The following is an 18,629-nucleotide window of genomic DNA, read 5'->3' on the forward strand; positions in this document are numbered from 1 at the left end:
GAGGAGACAATGAATCGGGGACGCTCCACCCAGTTGGCAGTTGCCCTACTCGAACCCTCTCTCATTAGCAGGCAGTTGCCCTTCTTGTTGCCTTGCTTGTAGCATAAACAACAAACATCAAATGAAAATGTGCATTTTTTTTCTCTTTTATGGGGAAGAAGGTAGATGAGCTTTCATAGAGAGAGAGAGTAGAGTGTAGTAGAAACAAATTAAAGTAACGATAGGGTAGTTCAATGCCCCAAATTGCGACTGCAAAAGAAAGTGAGAAAGAAATGTCGCATGGATTTATTTAGAGTTTCCAAAATGGAGGACAATCTTCCTGTACATTACGCCAAACACACCAAGAAATATCTTATACAGTTTGGTACTTCCACAAAGAGCTTTTAATTTTGAATGTGTTAAAACTTCCAAAACAAGGAGTCATGATCCACGCAAAAAAAGCAAATCGGACGGCCATCAGCTTCATCATTGGACGGCCAACAGCTACCAATCGTGCTAGAGAGTATAAGCTTACTAGCTCTTTAATTTTCTTTTAATTCAGATTAGTGGCCTTGTTTTGGTTTAGTTTTTATGTGGTGTTTGATAACAGTTTTTCAGACGTCTAAACGTTAGAGGGGTTTGGAAGTATATATGAATTTGGGTCTGAAAATCATTTTCAGATTTGAAATAATAAGACATGGGTTAGGTGTTGAACGTCTTCAAATACATTCCAAACATGGCCAAAAGTCCAAAATACCCTTGAACTCCCACCTCTCTCCTTCTCTCTCTCTCTCTAGATCTCTCTCCTTATTTCTCTCGTCGTTGCAACTCCTCCAACGAACTAGCAACGGCGAGTTCTAACATTCTCTCACTCACTCTCTCTCTCTCTCTCTCCCCTTTCTTCTTCTTTTTCTCATGCTACAACTCCTTTGACGAACTAGTGGCGGCGAGTTTCGACCTTCTCTCTCTCTCTCTCTCTCTCTCCCCTCTCTTCTTCTTCTTCTTCTTTTTCTTCTCTTGCCACTGCAACCGAATAGTCTAATTTATGGGTAAAATAGTAAAATTATTGAATTTCAGATGCTGAAGGTTTAATCCAACAAATGATTAAAGTATTGGTATTAGGTATCGTATCGAACAACTCGAATACAAATATGCATTTGAAATGCATGGATATGGATGAAAAATATGAAAATGCGTGAATACGTTAGGAAAATACATACAAATTCCATAAATACAATAATATCATTAAATTTAAGATCAAAATAATCACAAATAGTATATAAATACATAGAAAACGTATATTTTAGTGATATATATGAAGAAATATATTATAATTAATATATCAGGATGCATAGATATCATATAATTTTATTTATAATGCATCAATCAAGAGTCTAAGGCACTAAACATATGCATCTATTATATTTTAATTATTATATAAATTATTATTTTTTACTTTTTTAAAATTTTTAACTAACAAAAAATAAACTAAATGTTAAATTCTCAAATACAAATTAAAATATTAAATAATAATTTATAAAAATCTAATATTAACTTAAAGTATATCAAATTTGTTAAAATATATAATATATATATCATATAAAAGTTTTTAATTTTTAATTACTAAAATAATTATTCCTTTACTAATATTTTATTTATAATATTTTTCTAATATGAAAAATAATTTTTTAAAATAAATATATATTAATGAATTTAATAAATTCAATTTAACTTTTCAAATTTCAGATTTTAGATTTAGACAATGTTTTTTTTTAAAGGATTATTTTAGAATTTCAAAATGTTATTATATGTAACATCATTAACTGACGGAATATTCACAACGGATAGTAACTTCTAACACTACCGCAAATAAAAAGATGGATCGTAGAAGCTTCTTGTAATCTTGTTTGTTGTTTAGAAACCTGGGGGTATTGTGCACATGGTATGTGAGATATAGATACGTACTATCAATTATCATATAAAAAAAACCCAATCCAATGGTTTGTTCACAGAGATTATTCTACGACAATGCTACGTGTTAATGGATCTTGTTCTCAGTCATCACGTGGCGTGACTCCACTAATCTCCTCAGTCCTCAGGTCCTGATTGCTGTCAGACCGGCGTAAGTGCGTAGCAGGCTGATGGGACACCTCCGTCATTGCACGTAAAAGGGAGGCGATCCTCGTCAAATAAAGATTGCTCCAGTGCATGACGGGACCTGTCGATTATCGAATATCGACTCGGATGGGAAGATATCAAGAGAGAGAAGAAGGAAAGAAAGACAAAGGAGAAGGAAGGAAGAGAAATGAAAGCTTTTTAAACAGAAGACGCTTTCCAGAGTCAATCCCAAAATTTTCACCTTTTTTCTTTTCGTCTGCCGTCCGGAGGCTGTGATCATCTCCCTTGTTTTTCGCGGCTTTTCCTCGAACAGGTTAGCGTTATCTCCCATTCATCTCTGGTGCTCTGATGGATTTCTATTTGTTCATTTTTTTTCCTCTTTCATCGGTGCACTGAATTTAACATTTGTTCTATACGCTCGAAACCCTAAAATTTGACAACATTCTACCAGAAAAATTAGTCAGGTTTACATGTTCGTTTTAATAATTACTATCTTTCCTTTTCCTGTTATCTGTGTTTGATGGATCCTTCTTAAGGTTTGTGTAGCTCGATGTTGAGTTTCAGAGTTTCAATCTTAACTTTAATTAATTAATTTATTATGATCGTTTTTATTTTGGACGCTCTTCAGGGTCTCAAGTTAAATTTGTTATAATATTTAAGGTTCTCAAATTTTCATCTTCCTGTTTTGATTTGATTCCCCATGCGTTACTTTTTCTTCAATTCGTAAATTATTCGTCTTATTCTCTCTGCACGGTGTTTATTGGGTTGATCCATTTTAGAAGACATGTCCTACCTATTTGGATTTTCCTTTCAGTTTATGCAGACAAAGGTTCTGATTATATTTACAAGAGTTTCAGAGGTCTATCTATTTTATTGTATCTTCCACGGCTTTGGAAGGTTTGGGTTGTTTATGGTTGGAATTTTTATCTTTTGAAAAAGAAAATTCTTTGTGAAGTATCAGTTTTACATGGATACGGACGTGGGAATTGGAATACAAATCATAGGCAGACAGGATTCTGACTCGACTAGTGGGAAAAACATGGATTGACAGGCATGTCTACGGAATAGTAAAATATTATGGAAACGGCCCATGCTTTTCAAATGTTAACGTTGAGAGTTAGGGAATGAGATTTGAGTTGGATGTGGGATGATGGAGCGGCTGCAGTCTGTGAAATTTCTGAAAGTTGTAGTGAATGATGAGATTTGAGTTGGAGAATGAGTGGTGACTCCTGATCTGGCGATCAAGGGATTTAGGGTTCTACTATACTGAGACAAGGGAGGAGAGCGAGACTATCCTTGTGATGAGAGTGGCAGTTATGGTGGCTCAGATGCCTTATGCTTGAATATTGTGATGATTCTGAGTGTTTTGAGTATGCCGAGTGGGGTCTGATCTTTTATTTTTGCTTCGGGAACTTCTCAATTAATCCTTTTTATAGTTGATCTTCTCTTTTGCGCACCTTTAGGGTGTTCAAGAAAAGCAAGGACACGCTTAGCACGGGAATATCCTTGTCAGAAAGGTATCTCAGTTAGTTATGCCAGGCCAACTCAGGTAGTTGCGGGAAGGGCACAAGGAGACTTGTATTGGACAGAGTGTCTTTCCTTGATCCACTTGTGTTTCTATGATTCTCTCTGATGCTGGTCCTGCCATGTGCCATTGCCTGCAATACTATTTCGCATGTCATGGTGTGTTATGAGGTGGTGCTTTGCAGGGTTTCAGTAGCTTGGGTGGCTGTTACATGCATTCGTTTGCACTTGCCCGTTATTTTGGACATATTGCTCTTACAAGAGAAAAAGATGAATGTTAGGGTTTCAGTAGCTTGGGTAGTTGTTACATTCATTCATACTTGCCTATGATGTTGGGCATATCCATTATCATACAAGAGAAAAAGATAAATGTTACATAAGTAGCATTCATCATGGGTGTTAGATGATCATTTTATATAAAACAAGGATAAATAGGTTAAATGTTAAATAAATTGGATGGGATTGCATCTTTTTTCTGGGATCCTTAAATGGTGCCTTCATATCCTCTATCCCATTTGACTGTAGGTTGTGGATCCCATCACCTGATGGGATATATTCTCCATATTTTCTCCAAAGCTCAGTGGCATTCAAATAACAATCGAATTTCTTGTTAGAAAGATTTGATTCTCTATCTCTTCCTATCTTGGATTATTTATATGTGAAGTTACATGTGTAAAGATAAACCTGTCTGATATGATGCAAAGAAGAAGAAGATACAACTGCAAGTATTTTTCTCTCCACATGCATTCATCCCCTGCTTGAAAGGTGAGGAGTCATTCAACCACTTGTTCCTTCACTATTCAGTTGTAGTCTTGAAGAGGACCTGTGAAACTTTTACCTAAACTTGGTTGCGCTTCAATAGGATCCTCTTCATGGTGCACATGACTTCAGGAATTAGAGGCTACAGGTACTGGATGTGAGGCAAAAGGTGTTTTGGAGACCACCCACACTGTCACGTGGGTACCTTGGGAGCAAAGGAACTGAAGAGTTTTTGAAAATAGACCTCAGCTTTTGGGGTCATTCAAGACAGAGTCCTTTATATGTCAGCTTTAGTGGCCACTATTCAAAAAGAGTTTAGGAATTGGAGGCCACAGGTATTGGATGTGAGGCAAAATGTGTTTTGGAGAGTAACCACCCACAGTCACGTGGGTACCTTGGGAGAAAAGGAACTGAAGAGTTTTTGAAAATAATCCTCAACTCTTGGGGTCATTCAAGATAGAGTCCTTTATATGTCAGCTTTATTGGCCACTGTTCAAAAAGAGTTCCAAACCGTATCTCTGATGACATGCAGGACTGTTTTTGGTAGAAAATAGAAACATATACAGCAATCTCTTGGTGGTTCTCCAATGATGACTGTCTCCACTGGGGAGAGTTATACAAGAGCAGTCATTTCCCCCAAACTTGACTTTGGTGGCAGTTCACTAGGCAATATTGGGCCTCCTAGTGTAAGGACTTCATTTCCCATAGGTAGAGCATATGGTATGGGCATTTTAATACCTCTGTTGGTAATGCTGACTCCACTGATATAGCACATGTTGTGTTACTCTAGAGCTTTTTGATAGTCGTAATGTTATTCCTTTTGTAAGGGTGACACCATTGATATAGTAAGTCTTTTTTTTTTCTGTATTTTTTCTTTATCATTCATCATGTACATCTCTTTTTGTAATTTTTTTTATTCACTTTGATGAAGTTTTTTGATCATTGACATTGTTTTTTAATAAGTAAGCTTTTTGATCGTTGTTGGTTAAAAATCTTACTTAGAACTATCCCTCAAGAATCTATGTGGTGGCGTTCTAGAAATAAGGTACCTCAAGGTGTGAGGCATATACCTTGTATTTTTAGGAACAAGCTTCAAGGTTGAGCCTTATGGTCTTTTGTTCAAGATTCACCTTAAGGAGTAAGACTCACACGATGTAGTGGTCATGCTTTTAACTTGAAAGGAATGATCTTATGGAGCTTGATCCTGTTCATGACTTGCCTAGTTTATTTGGGAAGTGCATAATGCTAGGGTATAAATCTATGCATAATATTTTTGGAAGGTAGTCGATGGCATTGTGACACTCATTTTCCTTGGTTAAGCTGTAAAGCTTTTGAAAATCATGCTTTTTTTTGTTGGGTTGACTTAATACTTCCCAATATTATTTCCTTTCTATGCTTCATATTTAGGGTTTCTTGCCTATAAGGGAAACTTTTGGGGGTTAATATCCATTTAGAGCATCAATACTCCCAGTTGTCTCTATACGGTATGGATTACTGTAGCTATATACATTTATTATTCCAAAAAATTCCCTATAAATACAACCAATGTTTCTAACTTTTTGATGAATGATAATAAATTTATTAATTCAGAAGCAGATTTAGAGTGAGTTCATACAACATCCCAGGGAGAGGTGCGAGTTGCAGCCCCTCCTTGATTCTTACAAGTAAACTAGGAAAGAAAAGCAAGAATCACAACTGAGCCCAAACCAATTCTTCTCTATTTACCCCTTGCTTAGCTAACACATCTGACAAAGTATTTGCTGATCTCCCCACCCACTGTACAGTGACCAACATATTCCTTGTCAACCAACTAAATTTCTTCATTTCATTCTTGTAACGCCACATAGCCTCTTCAGGATTTTTCAACCAACCCACCACCACTTTGGAATCCCCCTCGATTGTTAGGTGTTGTTCCCCCAGTTGGTTTGCAAATTGCACCCCTTGTACAGCAGCTCAAAGTTCCGCCCTGATGGAGTCCCCAATTCCCAAGGGACCTGAGTAGAACAACAAAATCTCTCCCTTCTCATTTCTCCAAAGCAACCCCCCATTCCGGATAATCCTGGATTACCCATGCTACTTCCATCAAAGTTCAACTTCAGGGAGCCTTCGGATGGAGGAGACCAACTTGTAATTGATTTGTCCTTTAGAGATGAACACCTCGCTACTGTTGACCAATTTCTCCGAAGGTCATTAAAGGAGAATTGATGAAAGATTTCCAAGGTCTTCAGCCAAGGTATTGCCCTATTTAACACACAGTCTTTCAATTCCTAACTGCTCATTTCCTTTTCTTGAAAAATTTTAACATTCCTTTCTTCCCAAAGAGTCCAAATCAAGTCAGCACGAGCACATCTCCACATAATTCTCCCTATTGTTGTAGGCCAATAAAAGGTAGAATGGTTGAAGAGCATGTGAAATTCTGCTGGTAGACTCCAACTACTCCCAAACAATGAAAGTAGCCAAGCCTAAAGGTCTGCAGAAAAGGGACAAGATATTAATGGGTGGTAACAATCCTTATCGTGAGCTCTATAGAGGATACACTAATTAGGAGAAATACAGAGGAAAGGTCTTCTCTTTTATAGGTTATCTAGAGTGTTTACTTTCCCATGGAATACTTCCCAACAAAGCACCATAATTTTTTGGGGAGCTGGCCTGCACCAAATTTCTTTTGACGGAAAGGGTTGGTGAGTAGAAAGTTGAGAGATGGACTTGAAGAAAGGGGCACAAGTTCCATTGGGTCTAGGAGTCCATACCCTCTTATCTAGCTTGGAGGGATCCAAACAAACCTGATTAAGACAACCAAGCAAAACAGAAAGAGATTCAATTTCATCATCCCTAAGTCCTCTACGAAACCCAAAATCCCAAGTAGGATCTAAGGGTGTTCCCAAAGGTGAGACAAATTTTGAGACCACCTCTTTTTTGTACAAAGAAACAGAAAATAGCGAAGGGAACAAATCTTTTAAAGGTGTGTCTCCTACCCAAATATCCTCCAAAAAATGAACAGTGTTGCCAGAACAAACTTCATACCTAATAAAATTGAGGAATTGAGGAAGGGTGTTGTGAATGGCCTTCCAAGGTGCTGCTATGTTAGTTTGCCTTGATACACTAGCATCCCATCCATTCTCTGACCTCCCATGAATGCTTCCCACCACCTCATGCCACAATCTCTCTCTTTCCAATGACCATCGCCACAACCATTTCCCTAACAGAGCTTGATTTTTTTTAGTTACCCTCCCAAGTCCCAAACCCCACCCCTCTTCTTTACTTATGCACACAATTTCCCAATTAACCAAGTGATCATTTTTTTTCTTATCCTGGCTCCCATAAGAAATCTCTCATCAGCTTCTCCAGTTTCCTGGCTTCCCTAATTGGTATCCTAAAGACAGACAAATAATAGGTAGGTAAGTTAGCCAAGGTAGCTCTTATTAGGGTAATTCTCCCTCCTAAAGAGATATAGTTCCTCTTCCATGAGGCTAATCTCTTCTCAAACTTTTCTATCACTGGGGTCCAAAATCTACTCTCCCTAGGATTTGCCCCTAAAGGAAGCCCTAAATATGACATAGGCCAAGCAGAGGTGGAACACTCAAGACGCTCTGCAATAGCCTCGACCTCCCCTACCTCCAAATTTATACCTGCTATGCAGCTCTTTTCCAAATTTATTCTCAAATTAGAGACACTTTCAAATCCTTTTATTATATCCTTTAGGTTTGCTACCTTTTCACTAATACCTCTTTCACAAAAAATCATTAGGTCATCTGCAAACTGAAGGTGGGTGACGGGGACTTGGTGTCTCCCTATTCTCCAACCCCTAATGGCATCTTCGCTGTCAGCCTTAGTAATGATCCTACTATTCACATCAGCTACTAAGGTAAAAAGGAAGGGTGAAAGTGGATCCCCTTGCCTGACACCCCTGCAAGCTGGAAAAAAGTCTCTCACCATACCATTTACCAGAATAGAGTAGTGACAAGTACTGATACACCCAAATATCCAACTACACCACTTGTCCCCAAGTCCACAGTTTTGCATAACCTCCAATAGAAACTTCCAGTCCACCAAATCTTAGGCCTTTTCAAGATCCAATTTACAAATGAATCCTCTCTTACTAGACCTTTTCATTTCCTCCACACACTCATTCGCAATTAAGATTTGATCTGTTATTTGTTGCCCTTGAATGAAAGCCCCCTGGGTTTCACTAATGATGGTAGGGAGGACTGTTTTGATTCTCAATGAGAGCACTTTAGCTAGAATTTTATAGACGCTTGTCACCAGACTAATAGGCCTATAATCTTTTGGGTGGTTGGCATCATTCTTCTTAGGTATCAAGGCCAAAAAGGTGGCATTAATTCCAGGGCTTATAGTGTGATTGTCTGCAAATTCCTTAAAGACTTCAGCTAGATCCTCTTTCAACACCTCCCAACAGTCTTGATAAAAACCCATTGTAAAGCCATCTGGACTCGGAGCCTTGGATCTATCCATTATAAAGACAACTTTCTTAATCTCTTCTTCCTCGAAATCCCTTTCCAGCCACCCTGCCACTCCTTCATCAATTCTTGGCCAATCCACCCTTTCCATGACTGTCCTCTCTCTCAAAGGCCTTCTATAAATCGATTTGAAGTGGTCCACAAATTTTCTGGCTATGTCATCCTGGTTGGTAAACACCTCCTCTCCTATCTCTAGCTTGGTCACAAAATTCTTTCTTCGTCTCTCATTTGCCAAATCATGGAAGAATCTAGTGTTCCTATCGCCTTCCTTAATCCATTTGTGTCTAGATTTTTGTCTCCAACTGATTTCTTCCCTCAATAGCACCTCTTCCAAATCCTTTTTTAATTGTCTCCCTAACACTGTCCTCCTCGGTCAGCCCATTGTGAGATTCCTTTACATCCAAGTTCTCTATTCGAGAGATTAGGCCCAATTTTTGCTCCTCAATTCTACCAAACTGATCTCTATTCCACTCTTTTGTTTTGGCTCTCAACCTTTTTAATTTCTTGTGGAACTTAATCCCCTTCCATCTTACCCCCCTCTCCTCACCCCACCACTCCTTCACTTTTTTTCACAAAATCTGGATGGGTAAGCCACATATTTTCAAATCTAAAAGGTTTGGGTCCTATAGGAAAAGACTCAGTACCTATTTGGATAGGACAGTGATCGGAGGTGACCCTGGGTAACGCCCTAGCAACCAAGTTTTCCAAACTATTCTCCCAGGCAAGGTTAAATAGGAATCTATCCAACTTCGAGCACAAAGGGATTTCCTGAAGGTTGGACCAAGTGTAACTGGCTTGCAGCAGAGGTATTTCCTTCAGATCACAATCTTCAATAAAACCATTAAATTTCCTCATGCTTGTTGAGATTACCTGTTGGGGATTACTGGTTTCATTAGAGAATCTAATGACGTTAAAATCCCCGCCCAGGAACCAAGGACCATCCCATAGCCCCTTGATTGCATATAGTTCCTCCCACATCTCATTCCTCTCTCTATAGGAATTAGGGCCATAAACATTGGTTAAAACCCATACACACCCATTCTCTACATTCTTGCACTTAATAGAAACTGAGAATCTGCCTATCAATTCTTCCACTACTTCCACTACTTCCACCACATCCTCCCTCCACAGTGTTACAACCCCCCCGAGGCTCCCCAAGAAGGAGTCGAGCTCCAACCTAAACCTCTAGACCTCCAAAAACTCCTCACCCATCTCCCATCTAATTCCATCAATTTGGATTCTTGTAACAGCACAATATCAGGTTTTTCCCTTCGGAGTAGGTCTTTGATCACCCTTCTCTTCCTTGTACTCCCTAACCCTCTTACATTCCAGCTAATAATTTTCATCAAGACAAAGTAGCAAAAGAACCCAATAAGAGGCCATATTCTCCTTATTTTAGGCCCTTCCTCCTATCCCCTCTACCACTGAATTCTAAATCCCCCTCAATGTCTGAAATTAGCCTTTCCACTTCAGATCTTTTTTTCTTATTTGTTCCTTTTTCCCCCCCATCCTAATACAGCAATCATCCTCTTTCTTTTCTCCATCCTTTCCAGCCAATGTCTGAGGAAGAATTTTACCCTGCTCACACTTATTTTGGCTACAACATCTTTCCTCGAGTCCTTCCTTTTTATTTTGTTCCTCCATCATTGTACAAATCAACTCCCAAATTCTGTCCGCCTCCCCCTTACTACTTCCTTCCAACACCCTCTCTCCTCCTTCCACTATCACCCTCTTTCTTGCATCAGAACCTCCAGGATGGGAAGCTGGGATATCTGTTACAGGCAGAGCAAACAAGTCAGTACCTAAAACAAAATTGACACATATACCTGATAGAACGGGGGTAGGACTAGAATCACTGGAAATGACTTGTTGACAGGCGGCAACTGGTTTTAAAGCCTTTCCCCTTTTTGGACAAGGTTGTGAAGTAGACATGGTGAAAGAATCACTTCTTGACGACCTACCCACTTGGAAGACCTTTCTTTGTGTTTCTGACACTGGAATACCCGCATCCATCCTCACAGCTGATTCTTGTCCCTCTCCACCAACATCCTGTAGTTCATTAGACTCAGGGTCAGCTCCCTTGACGAAGGGAGGAGGAGTTTTCACAGCTTTAGAACCATTTTCTTCACCATTTCTAGCCTTCTCGCCACCTACCTCTTTAGTCTCTTCCTCTAGAAACAACAACTCTGTATGCAAACTTTCTGTTTCAAAAAAATCATTGTTGCTTTTCAGAGACAGACTTCCCAGACTTAGCGTTTCGTCTCTATCAGAATCGTCATTGTTGTTTTGTTCACTCGACCAGTCTTCAACCCTGTTCTGTTCTCATCACTAGGCTTGAGGTATCTCGGGTTGCACCTATCTGGTGAGAGACGGTTCGCTAGGTTGGATGGGACCCACTGTAGAGAGCCTCGCGACTGCGAATCTGGAGATTTTTTTGTGCCTGAACTGTTCGAATGAGAGGAGGGGTTCGGGGTAGAAGAAGATAGACGCTTAATTTTGTCTATCAGCTCGTCCCTCCTCCCAGTCACGTGCTTACTTAAAGTACCCTTCGGCCCATCTATCTTGTAATGGGCCTTGGGCTGAAGCCTATGGGAGCCCACCTTTACAGCCTTTATTTGAGATGCCTTCTCCGGCCCTTCATCAAGTGGATCCACTCGATTGGGCCCTTCATTTCGTCCCACGTGACCACTTAAAAGGTCATGCCCCCCTGATTTAATGGTCGAACCAGCAACCTTCCCTGTCTGAGGTTGCTTGTTCAGCCCTCTCCCTTTCGAAACTAGTGAATTTTTGTTTGTTTCCCCTGACACCACCTGCGCAAATGATCTGCCATTTGTCATAATTTTTTCTTGCTTTCTCCAGGTTTGACCTTCCAACTGCCTCACAACTTTTTGGCTTCCCAGAATTTGTTGGCCATTTTTAGTGAAACATCCCTTCCCATTTGAATTAACCACTCTCACAAGTCCACGTAGTGCTTCTTCTTCCTCCTTCTCCCCTCCAACCATATGAGCCTCCTTCCACAGCACTGCTTCAATGGAGGAAGCTAACCATACAGAGAAAGCTCCCCTCTGTTCGTACCTCTACCTTTCGTGGAATGTCTTCTGGCTTCACACTACTTAGCAGGATTGCTACTGAGTAAAGATCTCCCCAGAAAGCACCTTTCAAGATTCCTCCACACAACACAGCTATAGATTCTGCTATTTCTTGTTTCCATAGATGGAATGGCAAGCCTATTACACGCACCACCACACCATCTTCGACAAAAAAATCCTTGGAGTTAGATGTTGGATTCCATTTGAAGACTGTGAATGATCCGAACTCAGCCTGAACATTGATAGCTGATATTTCCAAATCATTCTTTAATGGATCTAGGATGGCTTTACAGTTATCGAAGGGGGTTACTATGAAGACACTCTTCAGCCTCAACCTGGTTGCCAGTAAGTCAGCTACCCTCCTCCAATCATTAACCTTTTCCTTGGCTTGTATCACAAGCTTACTATCCCACTCCTCTCTCTCTAGACCTCCCACAATTCTGCAATGACCTTTTGTTTTTGCCATGACTACTGGCCCTTGTTCTACCCTGTTGTTGCTGAGATATACTTTCTCCTCCCTTATGGAAGATTTTTTCTCATTTGCTACTCTTTGAGCTAAGAATTCTTTGAGCAACCAGTCAACTTCCCCCCAACCTTGGTTCTGTTTTCCTGCTGGTAGACACACCAGTTGCCTTTGTCCCTTACCAAAGAATTCAGCCAAAGCTATGAAGAACCCCTTTCTATTCCTCTTACATTCAACAACATATCTTCTCCCTTCTAATGTACTAAAAATCCTGCCAGTTTATCTGCTTACCTTTTGAACAGGCTCCAGTTATGAACTCTCTTAGCCACTCGATCACTTCTAATCCTTCCAGCAGTATTGTACCCTTTTTCGCTTCCCTTACCTTCAGGCTTACCTTCCCCTTAATTCTCATCTCTTCGAACAGGAGATTTTTTGCTTCTATCTTCAAGGATCTCCTCCACTGACCTGCCTGCACGAACTCCATCCCCTCCTCTTTCCCTCCCATCTTAGTTCCTCACCCTCTCACCCTCTTTCCCTCTTTAGCTTATGATGTTTGTAAATATAATATAATAGTGGACCAGGGTGTAAATGAGAACTCACATTGTATACCTCCTGAAGATTAATATAGTTTTGCTTCTGGTTTTGGCTTAAAAAAAATTCTACTCTAATAGAGTTTCCATTTTCTATCAGGTCCAAGTAAAGTGCTTGAATATTTCCTTCCCATTGTGCACCACAACACCAGATGGGCCTGGGTTTCCAATGTTGCATCCATCAAAGTTCACTTGGGTAAAATCCTTAGACATACCCCAAGGTTTCAGAAACTGACTTAAACATGTCCTGTGTTTTCTAATTGGACTTAAAATATACCTTCTTCCCGTTTAGGTTAGGTGGACATAATGAAAAGACACTTTTGCCGTTAAACAAACAATGTCATCTTCTTCCTAAAGATGTTAAAAATTGCAGCAGGCAAGGAAGTTTATACAGCCCCCAATAGTCCTCATCTTTTACAAGATACAACCTTTCCCTCCTTAAAACATCCCCGGGCTATGCTGATAAAAGACATCCCTGAGCTAGCTTGCACTTCACTTAGTTTGTTTTTCCCAACATTATCTGCAACAGATCTCTTGAGCTCCCGTTTCACCTTTGACATCCCGACCACTCAATGAAGTAGAAAGAAGGAAAAAAAAGTCTGATATAAAATTTAAAAACAGGCTAAAAAGAAGTAAAATAATTAATAACCCAGGAAAGTTTTAGCACAGGTTTCACTTCAAACTAATTAACTGTCATTGTTTGAATTGAATGGAAGAAATTAGACTTTGTTTGAAGTGAAACATACAATGACAGTTAATTAGTTTTGGCTTGAATTGAATAGAAGAAATTAGACTCACAAAAGCTCTGCAGATAAACTTGTAAGGCTGCACTCCACTTCCTTTACTGTTGGGAGGAGCTTTTGTGGAATGTGGAACTGGTTGGCTTTGTTTTGCACCGTGTTAGATAGTCGAGATTGTTTACTGTGCCCGTTAATGGGCTTAAATACAATCCACTCAGCATTCCATTACCAACCCCAGTGGTGGAAGGTGTTGTGGATATAAAATTCATAAGCCCATTTAGGTTCTGTAGTTGCTTTGCTTCACCGAGTAACTGGTGGAACTTGTTTCTGTTCTGGGCGTGAGGACTGAAGCTTGTTGTATCCAAGGAAGATGAACTCACCACTTAGAAGCTACTGAGCAATGAGGGGTTGCTCCTAGCTGATCCCATTTGAGCTGCCTTCTGTAAAAGTGCAGTCTCTGGTATGTGGGCTGGGTTTACTTGCTGGTTTTGGTTATTGGACTAAGCTTTCTACTATCTCGACAAATTATCTAGCTTGCAAAGGAAAAGCAAAAAGATAAAGAAATGATGAGGAAAAAAAATAAAAGATAGAAAATGACCTTAGTTTCCATAAGACCTGTTTTACTTTAGCAGGGGAAATAATCCAGGGAGGGAAATGTGAGCCCAGAGATTCATGAAAGATCAACAAAATTGAGAGCAGATAGAATTGCATGCAGAGAAGAGCCTAACGAATCATGTTAAAGGGATGAGAGATTGCTGTGTCATTTAACACGATTGAGTTTTATCTTGTTTTTGATGTTCTTTATATACAACCTCCGACTTGAAGATGATCACTCCATGTGATGTTCAAAGGCTCTGTGTGATACAAGAACTGGTGGAGGAAAGGGCATAGAAGGGTAAAGTATGTTTTTTAAAATTAAAATGGGTTATGTGGCACTACATGTTAATGGTTCTTATTTTTCATTAAGAAAGTACATGTTTAAGTTCTATGGGGTCACCCCACAAGGTATGTTTTAAGTCTATTTAGAAACCTTAGGGTATGTTTAAGTCGATTTCTGAAACCGCAAGGCATGTTCAAGTCTTTTACCTAAATCAGTTTTAATCCACAGAAGATGTGTGGTCTCTACACAGCTGATTGTTTAATCCTTGTTAAGGAGGAAATTATCACCAACCAATTCCTAGAGATGTCCACAGAATGGTGCTGAAAGATCTCCTCACCATTATGTTCTCCACCAGGACCACTATATCTTTCTGCCTATCATTGAAAATTCTGGACTTTCTTTCTTCCCAGGGGTTCTGTAGTCTGCTTTAATCTGCCTCATCTTCTTTCTCTTCTAAGACATAAACAGGGACCTCCAAAGTGACCTTCAGATGACATTGGTTTAATCCATGTTGATGGAAAAACTATGAAGACTAAAAATGATAGCAAGATGGGATGATCTTTTCCTGTGGCTCCTATAAACAAGAGGGAGAATAAAATATATCTTCACATTGGTTGCATTCTGCTTTCTACCTCATCTTACTTCTCTTCTCTGAGACACAAACAGGGGCCTCCACTCCATCTTGTCTTCATTTTTAATCTTCATAGTTTTTTTTTTTTTTTTACCAACATTGATTAAATCAGTGCCATTTGAAGGTCATTTCTCCTGCATTACAGTAGGGAAAGAAAATATTCCGCATTGGTTGTATGTTCCTAAGAATGTTGAACAGAAATAAGATGTATGATTTCTAAACTAGCTATGCATGTTAGTGTGTAAGTTTAACATACCTTAGAAAATTATTCATCAATAGCTGTTTTTATTCTTTTTAATAATTTCTTTTGTGAAAAAGAAACCAGATAAAAAGAATTTAAGCATTATGAGTTGCCTCTGCATTTGTTTATGGTTTTACATAATTAATCTATCATATTTGTTCGTATACAATGTAGATTAATAGATTACCTACGTTAGCTTTTGTTAATTTTATTTGTTGTTTATATTTTATAATAAATAAATTTAGTACTTTGGCTACCGATGTTAACATTAGCTCTTATTAGTTGAATCATTTTGGTCTTAAGATTTAGATAAATTTATATACACGTTTCATATGTTTTTCCCCTAATTTTTCTTGAGAGTAGCATCTTATTGTTTCCACACATCTCAAGGCTTTTTTAGTTTCTTGTCACCTAAAACAAAAAAAGAACCCTTGACAAGATCTAGATTTACATGGTTTTCTTAGTGTGACCACTCCCACATGATCATTGCTCAAGTAATTGTGGTGATTGTTCCCTCGATATGGTGTAGATCTGATTTATCCATGTTTTCTGAAATAAATAATCTCTTTGATTCAGTTTGGTAAGAGTTCAAATACAAATATGTAGAGTGCATTAGTGCAAAACCTTGTATTCTGCATTATTTTGTATGTATTTGCACCCTACATATTTGTATACTCTTTCTAAATTGAGCCTTTATTTCTTGTGTACATGGCTGTATTAATATAAATTATTAGTATTAACTTCTCATTGACATTCCACATTTCTATATCCATCTAGAAAGAAAATGAGGCAAGATGCATTTGTATTTTAATTTACCATGTATTTTTAACAGAAATGGGCCGAACACCTGATACATCCCTAAAGCGGAAACGACCTGACCCAAAGTCAACATCTCAAACTCTGTCTGATGCTGAGCGTGTGCTCTACAACCTGATCCGGAGTAAGGAAGACATGGGAATTTGGACAAGGGACATGAAACGAGAAACCAATCTCCAGGACAATGTAGTAACCAAGTCGCTCAAGGCACTCCTAGCCAAGAATCTCATAAAGGAGGTTGTTAACATCCAAAACAAAGGGAAAAAACACTACATGGCTGTTGAGTTCGAACCGTCAAAGGAACTCACAGGTGGAGCATGGTATGTGGATGGGAACCTCGACACAGAATTTATAAAGATTCTCAAAGACCAATGCTTGAAGCACATCTACAAGTTGAAGGTTGCCACAATTGAGATGATCTCAGAATCAATACGTAGGTCAGGCCTCTGTAAAGTTGAATGCACAACTCAGCAAATATCAGAAATTGTTCGGGCCTTGGTATTGGACAATGATGTCATGGAGGTAAGGAGTACCGAGACAGGCGATTTTGCCTCTATTCCATTGGGGACAGTTTGTTACAGGTGCTCAAGTAAGATAGGTCCAGGAGGGACTTCAAAAGTGGGAGCCATGGCTTCAATACCATGTGGTGTTTGTCCACGGATTAATGAGTGCACACCTGATGGTATTATCTCTCCAAGGACTTGTGTTTATTTTAATAAATGGCTGGATTTTTAAATGAGGTTAATTTACAGAAGTTACTTATTCATGCCTTTTATTATTTCATGTATCTTCATTTGTTTTTATCTATCCTTTTTTTGGTATATTTTGTGCCTAATTAAATATTCTATTTGGTGTTGTTTCCTTATTAAATAATACTAGCGGGGGAGGAATAAAAAACAGACCGAACTATTTGGTTTCTTTAATAAAGTAATAGAATACCTTGTGCTCAGATGGAGTTAAATTCAATTCGAAGTTCTCGATTTGTTCCATAAAATCAAGTTCGATGTGTAAGAGGGGCAACATAGAAAAAATGTTAAAATGGATTTTGAACCATTTTAAGCAAAACTTAACATATCAGAAAATGGTGAAGCTCAAGTGCTCGGTTGGAAGAGTCCAAGTTTGAAATGTTAGATGTGATTACCCTTGAAAACCCATCATATAGGTATCTAACACTGTTTGAATATCTATAATTGTACATGTAATTAACATTGTAAGAAAATACATCCATATATAAAGTACAAGTTTACACCAAATACAATTTCTAATCTCTCCTATATGCATTCCCTATGTGAAGTAGCACAGGTTAATCCTCCACAAGAGCAAGATGCTATCAGACTCTGGTGTCTATAACTGTCTAGGCTATTCCTCCTAAACAATTAGGTCATTGTTAGTAACTATCCAAAGTACAACAATAAGCAATTGTGTATATGAATAATTCAAATTTTTTATAGGTCCGAGGAAAGAAAATGCATTCGTTATAGAAATCCATGATGTGTAAGGCTGATATTTGTAATGAACCTTATCCAGTTTATATATACATAAACCTTACATATGTCATTTAAATAACCAAGTTAACCATTTCATTGAGTAGAAATCAATAGGTTGGTATCCTTTCTGATTTTCTTAGCAAAAACCTATGCAAAGAAGATTAGGGCTGATAATTAAGTGTAAGATTTTCCTACGCAATCACTTTATGCTAAAAGGAAACCTATAGAAAGAAAAGTACAAATTAAGTTTCATAACCCAAGGAGATCAACTAATCAAGAGATACAAGAAATACTGGAATATATTAGAAAATTTATGGGGAGATACCACATCACATAATGAATTCCATTGGTCCTTACGAAAAATATAAATAAATGAATTATGAATGCCTTGAGGAGTCTAATGTTGCTAGAGGATCTTATATGAGTATGTACCTTTATTAACTAACTGTTGAAGCTTGTCTTTTTCTTCCATCAGAATTGTTCACCCTTGAATCCCAAAGGTGGGTATCAAGAGTCAAGACTATTATTCTAATTTGGAAAAAAAACATAGTAAAATTCTCTGTTTCCTTTTGCAGTTTAGATAAAATTTGAGTAGAATCTCATTCTCATATTTGAATTGAACACTTAATCATTAAAGTATTATGAAAATTAAGTTAAGAAACACAACTCTTATCACTATTCCTTTACCCAAGATGTTCTCAAATGCTCAATGAGTTTTTTTTTTTTTTTTTGATAATTTGTGCTCAAATGCTTTATGAGTATGTTAATCTACAATTGTGCTACATCCTAACTGGTTCAATAGAAAAACCTCTAAACTCTCCCTTACAATGCCTT

At 38.4% G+C, this 18,629-nt stretch overlaps 1 protein-coding gene across 1 annotated transcript; it reads left to right on the forward strand.

Moving 5' to 3' along the window:
- The first annotated feature begins 2,270 nt into the window (after nucleotides 1–2,270).
- Nucleotides 2,271–17,178, forward strand: LOC148876873 (DNA binding / DNA-directed RNA polymerase). Its single transcript, XM_088975291.1, has 2 exons — nucleotides 2,271–2,410; nucleotides 16,325–17,178. Exon 2 carries the CDS (start codon nucleotides 16,327–16,329, stop codon nucleotides 17,041–17,043), a length of 717 nt encoding a protein of 238 aa, XP_088831417.1. The 5' UTR covers nucleotides 2,271–2,410; nucleotides 16,325–16,326; the 3' UTR covers nucleotides 17,044–17,178.
- Nucleotides 17,179–18,629: the final 1,451 nt, after the last annotated feature.

The sequence above is a fragment of the Nelumbo lutea genome, chromosome 1 (assembly GCF_056320005.1).
Source record: "Nelumbo lutea isolate HS-2025 chromosome 1, American lotus-T2T, whole genome shotgun sequence".
Classification (NCBI taxonomy): domain Eukaryota; kingdom Viridiplantae; phylum Streptophyta; class Magnoliopsida; order Proteales; family Nelumbonaceae; genus Nelumbo; species Nelumbo lutea.

Coding starts and splice junctions, on each gene's coding strand:
- LOC148876873 (XM_088975291.1), top strand. CDS start 16,327: ATGGGCCGAACACCTGATACATCCCTAAAGCGGAAACGACCTGACCCA.